At 32.6% G+C, this 18,797-nt stretch overlaps 1 protein-coding gene and 1 long non-coding RNA gene across 2 annotated transcripts in view; both read right to left on the bottom strand.

Annotated features, from left to right (window-relative positions):
- LOC145247491 (uncharacterized) overlaps positions 1-18,797 on the bottom strand; it is a 534,006-nt gene that overhangs the window by 126,484 nt on the left and 388,725 nt on the right. The window lies entirely within an intron of this gene.
- Positions 9,290-18,797, bottom strand: part of LOC145247485 (EF-hand domain-containing family member B-like) — a 185,265-nt gene continuing 175,757 nt past the window's right edge. The window contains exons 8-9 of the mRNA XM_080109294.1: positions 18,516-18,697; positions 9,290-9,714 (exon numbers count right to left, since the gene is read on the bottom strand). Of these exons, the coding sequence (XP_079965420.1) occupies positions 9,559-9,714; positions 18,516-18,697 (338 nt within the window). The 3' untranslated portion in view covers positions 9,290-9,558. The remainder of the gene's footprint in view (positions 9,715-18,515; positions 18,698-18,797) is intronic.

Raw genomic sequence — 18,797 nt, 5'->3', positions numbered from 1 at the left:
GAAGAAGGTCGGAGGTTACATCGATCGAAACGTTATGAAAATAACACTCAAGATGAGAACAGTAGTCCCAATAATATGGACTTTTTGTTTTTTTCATTTGATGACTGTTTTGTTATGAAATATTATACGAGTTCGTTTTATGGGCAGATCTTTAAAAAGTGTTTTCAAACCAACTTATTCTTAACATAAATAATCTGTTATGTGAACGATTCATGCATGCACATTCGTAAAACAGTTGACAAACAGACAAAAATCCCATGACCGCCAAGTACCAATTTTTCAATTTTTACCCACTTAGAAGCCCCTTTTTTAATGGGTATAAACCAATTAAAAAGTTTTCCACATGTTTGAGTATCCTATATACTAAATTACAAGTTTGTAGATAAAAGATTTGTTGATTTGAAGTGTCCTCACACACACATACACACATACACACACATACACACACATACAAACACACGTACATACACACATGCACACACATACAAACACACATGCACATATACATAGACATACACACACATACACATATACACAGGCATACACACACATGCATGTACATACATACACAAACATACTCATATATTCACATACACACACACTTATATATACTCACATACACACACATATGTACATACATACACATATATATCATACACACACAAACACACATACATATACATGCACATACATACCATAAACACACACACATATATACATATACACACATACACACACACACACACACACACACACACACACACACACACATATATATATATATTAATATATAACTTCAAATGAAATAATTTCTTTCCATGTGACTTTTATTTGACTCTGAAGTTTTAGAAATTTCAGATTTGCACACATGCACACACCTACACAAACATACACACACACACACACACACACAAACATATACATATACACACATATACACATACACAAATATATATTATATATACTCGCATACACACATATACACACATACATATATGCACACACACATACACACACACACATATATATATATTAATATATAACCTCAAATGAAATAATTTCTTTCTGTGTGACTTATTTGACTGAAGTTTTAGGAATTTCAGATTTGCATACATGCACACACACATATATTGTATATGCTCGCATACACACATATACATATACACATGCACACACACACATATATTGTATATGCTCGCATACACACATATACACATATACACACATACACATACACATCATACACACACATGCATACATATACACCCACATACACATACACATAAACATATACACACATACACACACACACACACACACATATATATATATATATATATATATATATATATATATATATATATATATATATTAATATATAACTTCAAATGAAATAATTTCTTTCCATGTGACTTTTATTTGACTCTGAAGTTTTAGGAATTTCAGAGTTGCACACATGCACACACATACACAAACATACACACACACATACACATATGCACACACACATATACACACGTAAACACATACACATCATACACACACATACATATACACATATACACACATACATACACATACACACACACACACACATATTATTATACAACCTCAAATGAAATAACTTCTTTCCATGTGACTGTTTTATTTGATTCTGAAGTTTTAGGAATTTCAGATTTGTTTACAAAATAAAAAATGCCTTGATGCTGATTATAATTGAATTAATTAAAAAACAAACAATTAAAATTTGGCAAAAGACAAAAAAAATAATACTGAAACATTTTTGTCTTATTTGATTGTTAGTCATTATTTTATCGTTTCTACTTGCCAGTGGATCCTGACTCCCAAGGTGGAGTCAGTGGTGGTTGATTACTTATGAAGACGCTTTATGACATAATAGTTGATATTGGATCTGAAGACGACCATTTTGTAGCTTGCGGGGAAGTAATCCTGTGCTAATGTTTTACCTTAAGCAAAATATATTTCAACTTGGAACGTAAGAGGCTTCGATTTGGGATCATTTCTATCAGGAGAGTATAGGGATCTTTAATAGCGAGATATCTGTTCACATTACATTTAAACTTTTGCAGGTTAGTACAGTAAGAGAAGCAGGAAATAGGGAAGGAATTCCAAACTCTAGCCATCCGAAGAAAGAAACTAGAGTAGAAGGTTTCTTACTTAACATCTAGGGACCTCAACAGTGAAGGGGTAAGATTCTGCTGCTTCTCAGGTTAGTCAGGGGTGTGTATGTCGACGGGGCACAAGCGCTATTAGTTTATCACGGTACATTCAATTAAAGTATTTGTAGAACAGACACAGGGATACGACATTGCAGTGATGGGGCAGAGGTTGGAGGTTGGTTGACAGAGCAGGGATTCGAGACTTCTTTTTTTATAGGAAGTTTTTTTAAATAAACTCTGTTCATGGAAATTCCATGTAATGTTAAGCATACAGAGAAAAAAAGAGAGTTCTTTGCATCTGTGATAGTTAGAAGAGTTCTTGCAGTGGATGTCTTACAGGAAAGAACAAAAGATTGAAGCTCAGTCGAGCACCTTTCATGAAACTAACAACATTTTTTTTCTGTGAGAAAAGGGTTCTATAACTGGTACATACAATTTAAACTTTTTTCGGTATTTTAATTTTTTAATGTCTTGACTAAACTGTACAAGTACCCCCATTTTAATAACTCTTGTCAACAAATACGTGTGTTGTAAGACGTTATTGCGTAATCGAACTAAGTTTTTATCTATTTTTATTCAAAATATGTTTTTACCATTTTAACGTTATTACATTTTCATTGTTAGCGTAGGTTACATTTTCATTGTTAGTGTAGGTTACATTTTCATTGTTAGTGTAGGTTACATTTTCATTGTTAGCGTAGGTTACATTTTCATTGTTAGCGTAGGTTACATTTTCATTGTTAGCGTAGGTTACATTTTCATTGTTAGTGTAGGTTACATTTTCATTGTTAGCGTAGGTTACATTTTCATTGTTAGTGTAGGTTACATTTTCATTGTTAGCGTAGGTTACATTTTCATTGTTAGTGTAGGTTACATTTTCATTGTTAGTGTAGGTTACATTTTCATTGTTAGCGTAGGTTACATTTTCATTGTTAGCGTAGGTTACATTTTCATTGTTAGCGTAGGTTACATTTTCATTGTTAGCGTAGGTTACATTTTCATTGTTAGTGTAGGTTACATTTTCATTGTTAGCGTAGGTTACATTTTCATTGTTAGCGTAGGTTACATTTTCATTGTTAGCGTAGGTTACATTTTCATTGTTAGTGTAGGTTACATTTTCATTGTTAGCGTAGGTTACATTTTCATTGTTAGCGTAGGTTACATTTTCATTGTTAGCGTAGGTTACATTTTCATTGTTAGTGTAGGTTACATTTTCATTGTTAGCGTAGGTTACATTTTCATTGTTAGTGTAGGTTACATTTTCATTGTTAGTGTAGGTTACATTTTCATTGTTAGCGTAGGTTAAAATACATGCAAAAATAAATTATTAAGATTTCATTCCTGCTGTGATATTATTAACATTCTCGCCAGAAAAATGTTATGAAGTGAAAAAAAGTGGAAATAAGCTGATCAGCCGAACAAACGTATAAGAAGGTTAGGTTAGTAGAAAGATAATGGGTGGGGGGGGGGAGTTCATTAAGACACACAAAAGGCAGCTGAAATAGGATTATTAATCAAGCTGTAGCAGTGACAGGGACCAAAGGACCGGACATAGAGGTCAATATATTTATCGTTAGTTTACAGAGAGTTTTAGGAGTGGAAGTAAGTTTTGAGACAGTTTACGACATTTAGGGACACTTTTTGGACAGTCTTGAGTTTGTGACGCTTAAGGACAGTTTCCAGTTTGGAATAGTTTGGGTCCCAGAGGTTCCTCCAAGAGAGAGTGTAGATCAAGTTGGGAAGAAAATTACTGGGGCTTGGTATGACTGGACAGCTAGCGAAGAACAGCAAAGTTCTTTTTTCTACCCTACATGATGAAATCACAATCCCACCCACCCAGACACACACACACAACTGATTTACATCACGTACAAGTCTAGGCTTGTTTTATCGTAGCATAACTATGAAGGTGATCATCAGGGAGGAGGGAGGGGCGTCACAACCATTGCTATAAATCTTCGATTTTTAGATTAGAAATGCATGGTAAGTGCTCGACTGAACTCCAATCTATCGTCACCCCCCCCCCTTGCCAAGCTTTCACAAAAAAACACTCAACTAGCTACCATCACTATATATGATTTCTCCCATTCTCTATCTGTGCCTAAATCTAAACACAGATTCCATAAACAATGCTTCTTTCCCAGAATTGTCCACCTGTGGAACACTGTTCCACTGTTCTGCTTTCTGGTTGAATACAACATAGTAGCCTTCAAATTTAATGTAAACAAGTTCTTGTTGAGTCGTCCCCTTAAATGATCAACTTCTACCCACTTAACACCATTAAAGATTACTACACTACCACCTTATATTCATTAACCCTTATCCTTGAGTGGCCTTCGGGCCTTGATAAGTGGTGACTCCCAAGTAAAAAGAAAAGTCACTGAAGCTTATAAAAACAGAAAGACATTAAAATCATGGTTAAACAATTTATTGATAAAAAAAGAATGTCGGTTTCAAAATGTGTCCCGTTCTTGTAAAAGTCATGCATCTATATATTTTTTTATAAAAATATTAAAAACTGGCATAAATGTGGCAATAAAAAAGTGCAATCTCTGTAATTGCATTATATCGTAATTTCATAACGATCGTTGTGCACACACACACACACACACGCACGCACACACACACACACACGCACACACACACACACACACGCGCACGCGCGCACACACACACACACACACGCACGCACACACACACACACACACACACACGCACACACACGCGCACACACACGCACACACACACACACGCACACACACACACACACACACACACACAAATCTCATACAACGTCTCCATTTAAAAAAAACAAAAAAAAAACAAAAAAACGTTCATTTGAAATGACGTACTCAGTAATAGATATAAAAAAGTAAACTGATCAAAATTCTGGATTTCTTTTTCAAGGAAAGATTTGTCTCAAATATTGGTTATTTATACGATTTAAAAAAAAAAAAAAAAAAAAAAAAACAAGAGATAAACACAATTTACACACATACACACACATATATGAGAAAAAAAACTTGAATGCCTACTAGAAGCTGTACTCGCGTGTCTAAGGTCTCTCTATATAAGGGTTTGTCAGGACAACCTGTCATGATGATATTTCCCCCTATAAGTAAACCCTGACTAAATATTCAAATAACATATAATAGTATTCAAAGCCCAAATAAAATCCTCTCAATATGGCTGCACCTTCTCTAAGTGATGCTGCCTATAGTAACAGCACTAATCTGGATATTCCACTAGACAAGATGAATTCTTGTTCTGGAATCCAGTTATACCAAGAGAAATATACTTTATAACGTACTTAACTGGTCAATAGGTGAAAGGAAAGTTAATAATAATAATAGTTTAACTATTGAACTTCATAATTTTTTCCAGTTTGAAGACAATCATAGTGTCATTACCTTTTAAACTAACTAAAATTAACGATAAATATTTTTTAAAATCATCTACATCATAATTCATGTCATAATGGGTTAAGAGCTATTTTTACGTCTAAAAAAAAACAAATTGAATTTGTTCCACCGTTCCGGATCGCTTATATAGCAAGTTTAAAGTATGTAGACGAAAAATTAACAGAGTAGTTTGGTAAGACACTTTTATATAGATTTATAATCTCATCTAGATGACGTCTCATTTTTCATTATTGAGCTACAAGTACGCTCGGCATTGTCTGAGAATAAATGTTTGTGCCATGTACTTCTGCTCTCAGCTCCAGACCTCATATTACCGTTTTCATTCCGATTATTTTTGTGATTTTTCCCGAGCCCTTCCTTCTCTAAATATTCGTGCTTCAAATGCCATTTGTATTTTCATTCGTGTTTTGTTTTTTTAATTTTCCCTTCCTGTTTCTTTCGTTTCTTACACCTTTCTTTCCTTCTTCTTCATTTACTCCCTAACCATATTTCCTTTCTTTTCTTTTTTCTTTTTTTTTTATTTACATTTTCACCCAAAACAAGGCAAATTGCCACTTTGGTGTAGGGGGCTACTATCAGGGGCAACAACTACTGGGATACTATGTAGGGATTTGGGCAGCAAGATGTCAGTTCACGTTACACTTGAACTTCTGCACGACAGTACTGTTGGGGAAGCAGGGACCTGGAATGGAATTCCAGAGTCTAGCGGTTCTGGGGAAGAAACTATTGGAGTAAAAAGATCTTTTACATCTAGGGATCTCTACAGTGTGGGGATGGGATTTAGCAGCTTGTCGGGTTTGTCGAGGGTGCTCACGTCGTGGGGGCACAAGTGATTGCAGTTCGTCAGAGCATTCACCACTAAAATACTTGTAGAAAAGGCAGAGGGATGCAACATTTCGTCGATGGGACAGAGGCTGAAGCTTAGATGCCAGTTCAGGTCCTATCAGGTTTGCGACTCTCTTTTGAACCTTGTCAAGGAGCGAGAGACTAGTAGCAGACGCACCAGCCCAGATGTGACAGCAATACTCCATACATGGGCGAATGGTGGCCTTATAGAGGTGCAGGACTTCTTCATTTTAGTATTGTACTAGCTCTCCTAATCCGGCGTTGTCCGGGATTAGTTTTATTTTCAGTAATAATTTATGTGACTGATGTGTAAAAAAAAGAAAAAAGAAAATGTGCATCCTTTTAAGAAAAATGAAAAGTAGACCAAAGAAAGGGAAATTACTCTGTATTCACTTCCCATTTAGGTAAAACGTTGACAAAACTAACTCTTTATTGGTGAATACAGAATTACTTCCCTTTCTTTCTTAAGATTCTATTGAACTTCATATAAACATTTTCATTCTTATTTTGAAAGGTGACGGTTGTTCAATGGTTAATGAAACTAACTGTCAACCTGGCTGTGTAAAATTGGAATCCAGTTCATTCCACAAAAACACTTTTACTTAGGATATTGGCAACCTTCACATGGTTTCTCATGTAAGTACCCAATGTCTTTCTAGAAATGAAATTAATGCCAACATTAGAATCATCAGATTCATACAAACTGAATGATTTTTTTTTCAATTTTGAAGTTAAAAATAATATAAAAACAAACATAAACGTTGCCTTTGTGATTCAAACCTTTCATTATAATTGTAACATTTTTCCAATACAAAATTAATAGCTCAGAAAAGTTGAGCTGAATCTTGGTACAGGGTCTCATTTGCAAAAGCATCTTTCAACATATAGACAACACAAATATACAGAGTAACCCTATCACCAAAAGCCACCCAGGAAATCGTTAATAAAATTTATAATCTGATCTTCGTTTAAGCTCAAGCAGAAACACAAAATTCTTTACTTCAAGTCGGCTCAATTTGACAACCAATCAAATTGAATGTTGCAATTCAAAAATGATTTTAGTTTAAACTTAGACAAAATAATTTATTTATTTCAAGTCGTCTCAATTTTAGACCCAATTAAAATGGTGTAGCAATTCAAACATTAGTTCGTTTAAGCTTAAATAGACACAAAAATATTTTTATTTCAAGTCGGTTCAACTTAAACCCCAATCAAAATTGGATGTAGCGATTCAAAAATGATTTTCGTTTAACCTCAAACATAAAAATGTATTTACTTGAAGTCAGATCAACTTGAAACCGAATAAAAAAAAGTCTATTTGCTAATTCAAAGTTAGGATCAATTAGGGTTTAACGACAGTTCCCATGTTCCACACAGAATGTTTTGTAAATGATATAACTCAGGCTTTTACTTATTTTAATAATGTCTACCAAAAATGATATAACTATTAAAAGGTAACATAATTATCGGTTGTTTATTGAAAGGGTTTTGTGATACTACACATCAACTTTCATCTTCTTTGTTAGTGACAGAGAAATTCTTCTAGACTGGTGTAATTTTAATTTTCATACCTATCCATGGTATTTCTTTTGGGGAGCTCCATTCTTCTTCTAATAAAATCGACCGCCAGTCCAATTTGCACAAGTAAGGAGGCCAAAAGTTATTTATTTTAATTAAAAATGTATCATTTTATAAATTTCTAAGATCGGCTTTTAATGTAGAGAAATATACTGTTCCTCCCAAAATGGGGCATTCCTTATTGAAACAAAAAATAAAATAGCCTCCGTTTGAAAGGACTTCTCATAGGATAGGAAAGATATTGACAAAACAATGCAAAAAATATTTTTTAATAAAATTATGTATTTAAGATGTGATTCAATAATGCCTAAAATTATGCCTCTGTCTAGAAGGATTTCTCCTTCACTGATCGACGACAGGTAAGATCGGTCTTCTAAATTCTCAATTCTAACAACGGTTTTTAATATAGAGAAAATACAGTTTCCTCCACCTCCATCCCAAAGTTTCTAATGACGAAAAAACTTCAGTTTTTTCTTCTTATTTAAAAAATAAAATGTTTATAAAAAATAGTATAACTTTGAAAATGTAAGATAATTATCTCTCGCTTGTTTATGAAAAAATTTTGTTTAAATAGTTTTGTCAAAAAGTTTTGTAATGAAAAAAAAATTTGCACCCTACGTTAAAAAATAAATCTTGTTGACGAAAAAAAAAACGAACAAGCTGTTTTTTTTATATATATATATATATATATATATATATATATATATATATATATATATATATATATATATATATATATATATATATATATATATATTTGCTTACAGATGCAAAGTACGTGTTCGAATCTCAAGGTCAAATCGATGTAAACCGAAAGTTGTTTCTCTTGTTTCTCTCCTCCTATTTGGGTCTTTAAACCCTAATTGGTCCCAAAAATGATTCAGATTTAAGTTCAGACACAAAAACTTATTTATTTACAGGTCGGTCCAACTTAAGACCCATTAAAAATATATTTGTCAATTCAAAAACAATTTCTGTTTAAGCTCAAACAGAAACACAAATTTATTTGTTTCAAATCGGTTCAATTTGAGACCCATGTAATATATATTTGGCAATTCAAAAACAATTTTCGTTTAAGCTCAAACAGACACAAATTTTTTTTTCTAGTTAGCTCAACTTGAAACCCATTAAAAAAATATATTTGACAATTCAAAAATAATTCTCGTTTAAACTCAAGCAGACACAAAAAAAATTATCTATTTCAAGGCGGCTAAACTTGAGACCCATTAAAAAATATATTTGGCAATTCAAAAACGATTTTCGTTTAAGCTCGAACGGAAAAAAAATGTATTTATTTCAAGTCGGTCGAACTTGAGACCCCTTATAAAAACGTATTTGGCAGTTCGAAAATTGTTTTTGTTGAAATTCAAATAGACACAAAAAATTATTATTTCAAGTCGGCTCAACTTGACACCAGTTAAAATAAATGTAGGAATTTTTTCAAAACTCGAAATCAAAATGACACCCTAAACAAATCAAAAGTTTATTTTTCTCTTGATGAGAAAAATAGAAATGCATAAATTCTGCTTTTTTTAATCTTCAAGGGAAGCTGGTAAGTTGTTGAGAAGATTCCAGAACGACTCAATGTTCACTTCTCCTTTCTGATCTTTCTTGGACAGATGATTGTAAAATCGCTCAAGAGATTCTTGGTCAAAACGGCATCCAATATTCATGAAAATTTCCTTGAGCTGAATTGAAAAAAAACATATATGTCATAAAATTAATATTCAAAAGTCGAGGAGGAGGGGAAGGAGGAGGAACAAGAATAATAATAAAAAAACAAACAAGAAAATACTTAGAAACTAAATTATATTGTAGGAATCTATTAAAAAAAATAAACACCAGGGCAGTTTCATTATTCTGGTCCATTCATAGACGAGGCAAAAAACCTAGCTATCGTGACTAAAAAAGAAGAAGAATTATTATTATTATTATTATTATTATTATTATTATTATTAATAATAATAATGTTGTTGTTGTTGTTGTTGTTGTTGTTATTGTTATTATTATTATTATTATTATTATTATTATTGGCGGCGGTGGCGGCTCACAAGGAGCTTTCACACAGGTCATAAAGGATCTCTCCTTGAAAACAACCTGTGGTGTTCCTCAGAAGCTGAGTGACAACAAGTCTCCCCAGATTTCCAGTACTTTCCACCTCTTTCAGTAACATTTTCAAATGAATTTGCATTATCACAACGGCCACTTACCATTGATTTCTCGCTAACAGCGGCCATTGGTATCCACCAAAGTTTGAGTGGCAATAAGCCTCCTCAAGATACCAGTTCTCTTGGCATTTGTCCAGCGGAGGTCTGGTCAGCACTCTCCCTTTGGTCTTTCCATCCTCCTTGAGCCTTCTCGGCTGTTTGGCATCATTCTTTGGGGGGGAGGGGTGATTGGGTAATGGGAGAGAGGATAGAGAACTTATAGATATACAGCTTCGTTGTTCTTGGTGCCATGTAATGCTTTGTGTTTTGTCTCTGCAGCAGCTCGTCTGGCCCACACATGTGGCTCATGTATTAGTCTCCATATTCAAGGGTTTTCCTTAATATTTCAGCTGTTTGCATTATTGTTATCCGTTCTATCTTTCCAGCCATTCCTCTGATTCCAATTTCTCCCATTCTGTTTTCAAAGTTTTTTCGGAATTGTTCCTAGTGCTCCTACTATTATAGGTACTATCTTGATTTTTTTGATCATCCATATCCGTTTCAGCTCTTTGGTTAGCTCTGTGTATTTGCTTCGTTTCTCTTTTTCTTTGATATTTATCCTGTGGTCATCTGGAACAGCAAAGTCTACGATTTGGCAAGACTATATAAAAGCCAAGTACGTCCAAGGATGGAATACTGTTGCCATATCTGGGCAGGAGCTGCTAAAATCAGCCTATCCTGCCTTGACAGAGTACAAAATAGACTTCGTGGCTTAGTGGGGGGTGCCCTTTTCTCTACCCTGCAAGCTCTCTCCCACAGAAGAGACGTTGCGAGCCTATCCTTGTTTTATCGTTATTCCCATGGCAGGTGCTCGTCTGAACTCCAATCTCTGGTCCCCCCTCGCCAATCTTTCACGAAAAACACCCGTCTAGCTAAATCTACTGTGAAAAATTTCCCCCACTCTATATCTGTGCCTAAATCAAAACGCGGATTCCATGAACAAAGCTTCTTTCTTAGAACTGCACGCCTGTGGAACTCTGTTCCATCTGCCTGCTTCCCACCGGACTACAACTTGGATGTCTTCAAGCCCAATGTTAACAAATTCCTAATGAACCGCCCCCTTAAGTAAACACTTCATCAAATCTCCACACTAACGTAATGTACTTGCAATAACCCTTATCCCTGAGTGGTTTCCGGGCCTTGATAAGTGGTGATCACTGTGTAAAAAAAAAAAAAAAAAGACTTTTATTTCTTGTTAATTATTATGACATCCGGTCCTCTTGCTTGGATGGGTTTATCCATTTGTATGTCCATATCCCATAGGATTTTGTGATTCTCGTTTTTAATTACTGTTGTTGGCTTATCTATATATTAATATGATAGCATGTGTGTTCTTTTGTGTGTCACGCTTTCCAGCAAATTTCATTAGTTGAGATTTAATTCCAGAACACACATCTACGAACGCTCCAGGTGGCATTTGATTAGCGTGTTCTCACTGCTATATTTGCTTTTAATTCTATAAAATTTAGGGTTTTATCTTTCTGGCAAATGCAAAAGTTGTTAAGAAATTATTGATTTTAAGTTATTCTGTAGAAAAAAACGATAACTCAAATCTCTCAGCCAGCGGACACTATAAGTTTTGTAATTTAAAATATTTGGGACAAAAATTGAGCAGTTATTTGTTTTTTTTTTCATTGTTTATTTTTAAAAATATTTTATTGTTTGAAAGAGAGAGAGAGAGAGAGAGAGAGAGACGCTGATGTTTTTTTAATTAAAATATTATTGCTATTACTACAACATTTTCATGTAAACAAAAACCAAGATGCCTATTTGTTATGAAACCTTGAACTTCATGAAAAGCCTTGACCTTGCTAACCAAAAAAGCGACACGTTATCAGTGAAACGAAGCTTGTATTGCACATAAAATATTTTTTATAAAAACATTAACTATAAAAAATACGTATATATTAAACGACAGTTCCTTTTTCTAAATAAATTATTCTTGTTACCACATTGTTTTAACTAAAATAGTTTCATGAAAAACTGTTTTTGGTACATAAAATATTTTAATCTATATATTAATACGATAGCGTGTGTGTTATTTTGTGTGTCAGGCTTACATCCTTTTTCTTCCGAGTGACTGTCGTTTAATTGTTATGACTTTCATTTCTTGTAATAAATAATTTTACCAAGAACTCTTCATAAGTTTCGGTTTCGATTATAGCTGAAGGAACTCAAGTTATATATACATACATTCTTTTTTCTTCATAAGTTTTGATTTTGGTTTTGATTCAAGGTGATGCACCCAAGCCATATGGATATATTTTTTTATTTTTGAAATCACAACTTTATAATATATAAGAATGGATCGAAAATTGACTCATAATAATATATACGAAATCTGCATAAATTAAAATATCATGTTTAAGCATATTTTATGACCAGGCTATGCTAGCTTAGATATATAATTTTGTGGTTTTAACCAAAAAAAATATCAAAGCATCTCCATTTTCGCTGAACATCCATAAAATCCCAACATCAGTATATTACATCTGAAAGAGTCCACTGTGGAATTTCCACAGGTCCCGCTAGTTATTATTATTATTATTATTATTATTATTACTATTATTATTATTATTATCATTATTATTATTATTATTATTATTATTATTACTATTACTATTATTATTATTACTATTACTATTATTATTATTACTATTATTATTATTATTATAATTATTATTATTATAATTATTATTATTATTATTATTATTATTATTATTATTATTAAGAAGAAGAAGATTATCAGCTTTATTAAAAAAGCAATGTGATCATGAAGACTGGAACTAACAGCGAGTCAACACTTGACTAAGATAAAAATACAGAAAGACATATTCTATGGAGACTATCATCACTACTGTTTATCATAGGCATGATGCCACCCAATACTCAAGAAATGTGAAGCTGAATACATGTTTAGAGAAACAGAACAAAGAATAAACTACTTCACGTATATGGACATCCTAAGGCTATTTACAAAAGGCAAAAAAGCACTGGAAAAGCTGATAAACCTTCAGTCAAGACATTCAAATGGAATTCGGAATGGAAAAGTGTGCACTGTTAAAGATGAAAAAGGGACTACTAGAAACAATAAAGGATATAGAATTGCCCAATTAAGAGGAGATGGTGACGCTTGGGAAACATAGTAACTATAAATATTTAGGAGTTCTAGAAGCAGACACCATTAAATTAACAGAACTGAAAGAGAAGATAGGAAAAGAATACATGAGAAGAACAAAAAAAACTCTTAGAAACGAAATTATATAGTAGAAATCTCATAAAAAGAATAAACATCTAAGTAGTCTATATATATATATATATATATAAGCGAAAATGTATGTGTGTATGTATGTACGCTTTTCCTCAATGTCCACAAAAGGCTTCTTTCAGAGAAACGCTTGTTCGGTTCACAACTTCTTAAAACTTTTTATATCATCTATAAATTGTAATATCTCAGAGTTATCCACGGAGCTCGCCTGTCTGTTTAATTTTATTGACTTTCAAATGCTAATTATTCCACATTTCCCGCATCGGCACGCGTTACATTCGGTTTTTGGTATAAAAAAAAGCGAAACTCGACTCTAATCACAGGCCGAAAGCCAGTTGTCTCAAGAGAGCTAAGTAACGTTTGTTCAATGTCGATTTCCTCATATCAGACTGTAGCTTTAATTTTGCTCCTCCTAATAAACAGGGAGCGGGTTTTTAAAAACAAACAAACCGATTTATTCAAAACTGTCCCGCACAAAATCGTAACTGCCGAATACCTATCGCCGTCACGTCAATCAAAAATGCGCACCTGTTTTTTTTAACACTTTACTATTTTCCAACTGCGCGTCGTGAAGGCTTCGGTTTTTTTTCACGGGCACCTGTTTTTTTTTCACATACCCCGAAAAACACCCGGGCAACGCCGAGTACCCCTCGCTAGTATCACTAATAAAATACTCTGGACCATTCATAGGCTGGACAAAAGAAGAACTTTGAAGAAGACTAAGAAACTAATGACTATGCATAATTCACTACACCTAAAAGATAATACTGACAGACTACATGAAAAGGAACAAAGGGGAAAAAGGATTGGTAAGTATAGAAGATTGTATGGAAGACACAAAAAGAATTAAAAAATACATAACCCAGAACACAGAAAGTGAGAAGAGAAACAGCTACATGAACGATTCATAAAAATAACACAAGAAAAGAATCAGAAAAACACTTGCACATGGCTAAGAAATCATGAAAATAGTGAAACAGAATCGTTATTGACAACTGCCCAGAACAATGCGATTAGAATTAAGTATATTAAAGCTAAAATGCATAAAACTCAGGAAAACATGAGAAATGCAGATTCGGTGGACAAAGAGACGAAACAATAAACCACATAATAAATGAATGCAAAAAATTAGTCCCAAAAACGAATACAAAAACAGACGTGAATATGCAGACAAATGGTTCAGATAAAAATCAGAGATAGCACTGGGAATCAAAAACTGCAAAATCCCTTCGAACATGGAGATACAAACAAATAAATTCATATAAAAAAGGAGACTAGATGTTCTGATAATCAGTTGGAAAAAAATTGTTGAATCATAGATTTTGACATCCCAGCAGATTACAGGCTGAAGATCAAGGAGACAGAAAAGCGAAGCAAGTATACAAAATTTGGGAACTAAGAAGGATACAGAACATGGAGAAAGTCAGTATTACACCAATAATCATATGAGCACTAGGAACAGTCCTGCAAAACCTGTAGAAAAAAGACTGGGAGAAATTGAAATCAAAGAGAAGGCTGGAACCATGTAACAAAAACTAATACTGAAAACAGTTGAAATCTTAAGGAAAATCCTCAAACGCAGAAACCAATTCACATAAACTGTAAACAATAAGAAGTCACATGGAAGATGCAATAGAAAAAACTAACAAACACACCATCGCGTGAAGCCAATGCAAGTGAAATTGCAAGAAATTTAATTAACTGCTCTTCCCCACCCTAAAAACAAGGGCACCAGCCTCAATTGATACAGCATAAAATAGATGTGAAGGATCAAGAAGGATGGAAAGATCAAAGAGGAAAAGCACAAACCAGACTTCCACTAGGAAGAGTGCATAGAGTACTGGGACATTGAGAAGGCATATTACTACTTAACTCCTAAAGAATACCAATGGTCATTATGAAAAAAAACAAAAAACAATAGCAAGTGATTGTTGCAATGATGCCACGTTATTTGCAATTGTTATTAAACGAGGTGGAAAGCACTGGAAATCTGGGGAGACTTGTCACTCAGACTCCAGGAAACACCGTGGGTTATTATCAGTGAGTAATCTCTGATGATGACTTGTGTAATAACTCCTAATTAGCACATAATAAATAATAATCATGAATTACTACTACTACTACTACTACTACTACTACTACTACTACTAATAATAATAATAATAATGAAATTTATAATAATAATAATAATAATAATAATAGTAATAAAATTAATAATAATAATAATAAAATTGATAATAATAATTAAGATTTATGCTAATAATAATAAAATTTATTATAATAATAATAATAATAATAATAAAATTTACAATATAATAATAATAAATTTATAATAACAATAATAATAATGACAATAACAATAATAATAATAACATTTATAATAATAACATTTATAATAATAATAAAATTCATAATAATAATAAATTCATAATAATAATAATAACAATAATAATAATAATAATAATCTATATAATACTAAAAGTCTATGGATCTTGTATGTTTGCAATCAGATTTCCGGTTTTCAACATCCGGTTGCGCATGCGTAAATAGCAACGTCTTCAATCCGTTATTCCAATTCCGGAATTTTTATATCGCTTTTAATACAAACAATTTCATTTAATTTGATCAAATAGTTTTTTGTTTTTTTTCAACACTCCTACTCCCTCTGTTTTCGTTACGTACGCGAGAAATCTTTAATTCATGTCATTATAAATAAATAATTTTATAAAATCAACCGTAGTTTTTTTTTGTTTTTTTTAACGGCTAAAAACATTCAACTTCGTGAAGTCTGTCGCAGTTTCAAAGAAAACACCTCTCACTTTCACTCTCATAGATTTCAACACTCCTACTCCCTCTGTTTTCGTTACGTACGCGAGAAATAGTTACGTGTATGTGTGAGAGAGAGAAAAAGGTAACCGATGTAAAACTGGATAGAGTTATCCCCCTTAACTAATGCAGACCTTTTTACTAGAGGGCGTTATTACAAAAAAATTTCTTTTTCTTCTTCCCATGTTTTTTAAAGTCGTCTGCTTACATTTCTGCTTACATTTCCAAACGGAAAGCTGAATCGGTAAATGCACACATTTCTATTACATTAAATAGTGTTTTCCTTTACACAATGGGTACTGAATGTTTGCTTAAATTAAATGAAAAAAGTTACATTTTATTTTCATTTTCTATTTAAAAAGCCATTATTAACATGTGGAGAGTGTTTTTTTTATTATTCTGTACTTTCAACTAACAATTTCATTTAAAAGATGATATATCCAAATTTGAATTTAACTATAATAAGGATTATGATACCTGTTCAGTGCATAAGTATGACCAACCACTTATAATTCAGTGACTGTAATTTAAAAAAAAATAACAATTATAATAAACAGAACGACTCATAGAAATCTATCTATATTCTTTTTTCATTTTAATATACTTTCATAGAAATGCTTCTGTTATGTAAAAAAGAACTATTTTCTTTATGCCACAAGTGTCACGCTCATACATGAATTCCATAGCTAATATAACGTACTGACCCAACGGGTTACGGGTGGTCTAGTAATAATTAAAATTTATAATAGAATAATAATAATAATAATAATAACAACAACAACAATAATAATAAAGTAAATAAAAATGATAAAATTTATAAGAATAAAATTATGATTATAATAAGAGTAGTAGTAATAATAATAAAATTAATAATATAATTATCAAATTTATAATAACAATAAGATTTATAACAATCTATATAAATACAACATTAGATGTATGCGTGTGTATATGTCAAAATATTTAACCAATAAACTCTTAAACTACTGGTCACATAACACTGAATTTAACAGGAAATAGTAATCATACACCAAGGATGGTTTATAATGATTTCAATCTTTGTTTGGATGAATAACATGTATGTCGGCAAGTTGAAATGCAAAATGTTCAGTTCAACTTGTCAACTTCTGTTTATTAGTTTACTCATAAGTAGAACTAATCATAGCTGAAAGTGGTTTAATTTTATAACTTTCTTATCTGTCTGTCGGGTCAGTTCAAACAATAGGGAACTCGGCTAGAAAATTAAATGTTTTGGTTTCGATTCTAGTTGATGGCACCCAAGTACTTTTTTTTTAATTTGGAAATCAATAATATATATATATATATATATATATATATATATATATATATATATATATATATATATATATATATATATATATATGTGTGTGTGTTAATTTTTTATTTTTATTTTGGACTATTAGTCTCATCTTTATTAGTTGTTGTTTTTTTGTTTTTTGTTTTTTTTAATCTTTTTATTGGTTCACAACGTTTCGGCCAACTTCCTCTGGCCTTCGTCAGGTGGTCGTCGACTAATAGTCTGAAATAAAAATAAAAAATTAACATAAAAATGCTCATCTCAAAATAAAAAAATTCCAATTAAGGAATAATATATATATATATACCAATCGGTACGGACCCGACTATGGAAGATCAGATAATAAATAAATGTGGATTTATAAGATCAAAGAATCCAACCTTGATCGCCCTTCGGGGCCCGTGGCGCAGTTGATAGAGACGTTGAATCTCTACAGTTCCAGATGAACATTGTCTGAAGATAGCGGTTTCAATCTCACCCAAAGCGTGCCAGAGGTAATTGGTCAAAAATGTAGTGAGACGACAACAACTACGGATGGCAGTGGTGGCTGAGAATGCAGTTAGGAGATTCGAAGTTCCTATCCGTCGCGGTTACCACCTGACGAAAGCCAGAGGAAGTTGGCCGAAACGTTGTGAACCAATAAAAAGATAAAAAAAAACAACAAAATAAAAAAACAACAACTAATAAAGATGAGACTAATAGTCCGAAATATATATATTCAATAATGAATTGGCTCTGTAATAATAAATATGAAATCTGAATCAAAATATATTTAAGCGGCCGGGCACTAATCGCTACTGCTGCTGCTGCTGATGATGACGATGATGATGGAAGAAGAAGAAGAAGAAGAAGAAGAAGAAATAGATTTACCTCTGCAAATGATCTTGGACTTTTCAAATCTTTTTTGGAAACGCCATGACATTCAAAGATGGTCGGACTCACAAAATCATTGGACGACCCTTCGTTCCCATAATTGATATTGCTCGCAACTGGTTTCAACACTGGTGGTTCCAAATCAATACGTGCAGTAGGGACTCCACTTTTTTTCCAATCTGTAAAAAAAAAAGGAGGGTGGGGACAAACAAAAGAATATAGTAAAAGAATCGACATGTTTTTTTTTTCTCTTTGGACTATTGTCCTCGTCAACGTTGG

The sequence above is a fragment of the Euprymna scolopes genome, chromosome 25, assembly GCF_053919585.1.
Source record: "Euprymna scolopes isolate OS-2025 chromosome 25, ASM5391958v1, whole genome shotgun sequence".
In the NCBI taxonomy this organism is placed as follows: domain Eukaryota; kingdom Metazoa; phylum Mollusca; class Cephalopoda; order Sepiida; family Sepiolidae; genus Euprymna; species Euprymna scolopes.
The sequence above is the reverse complement of the archived record's forward strand: the minus strand, read 5'-3'. Positions and strand labels throughout refer to the sequence as shown.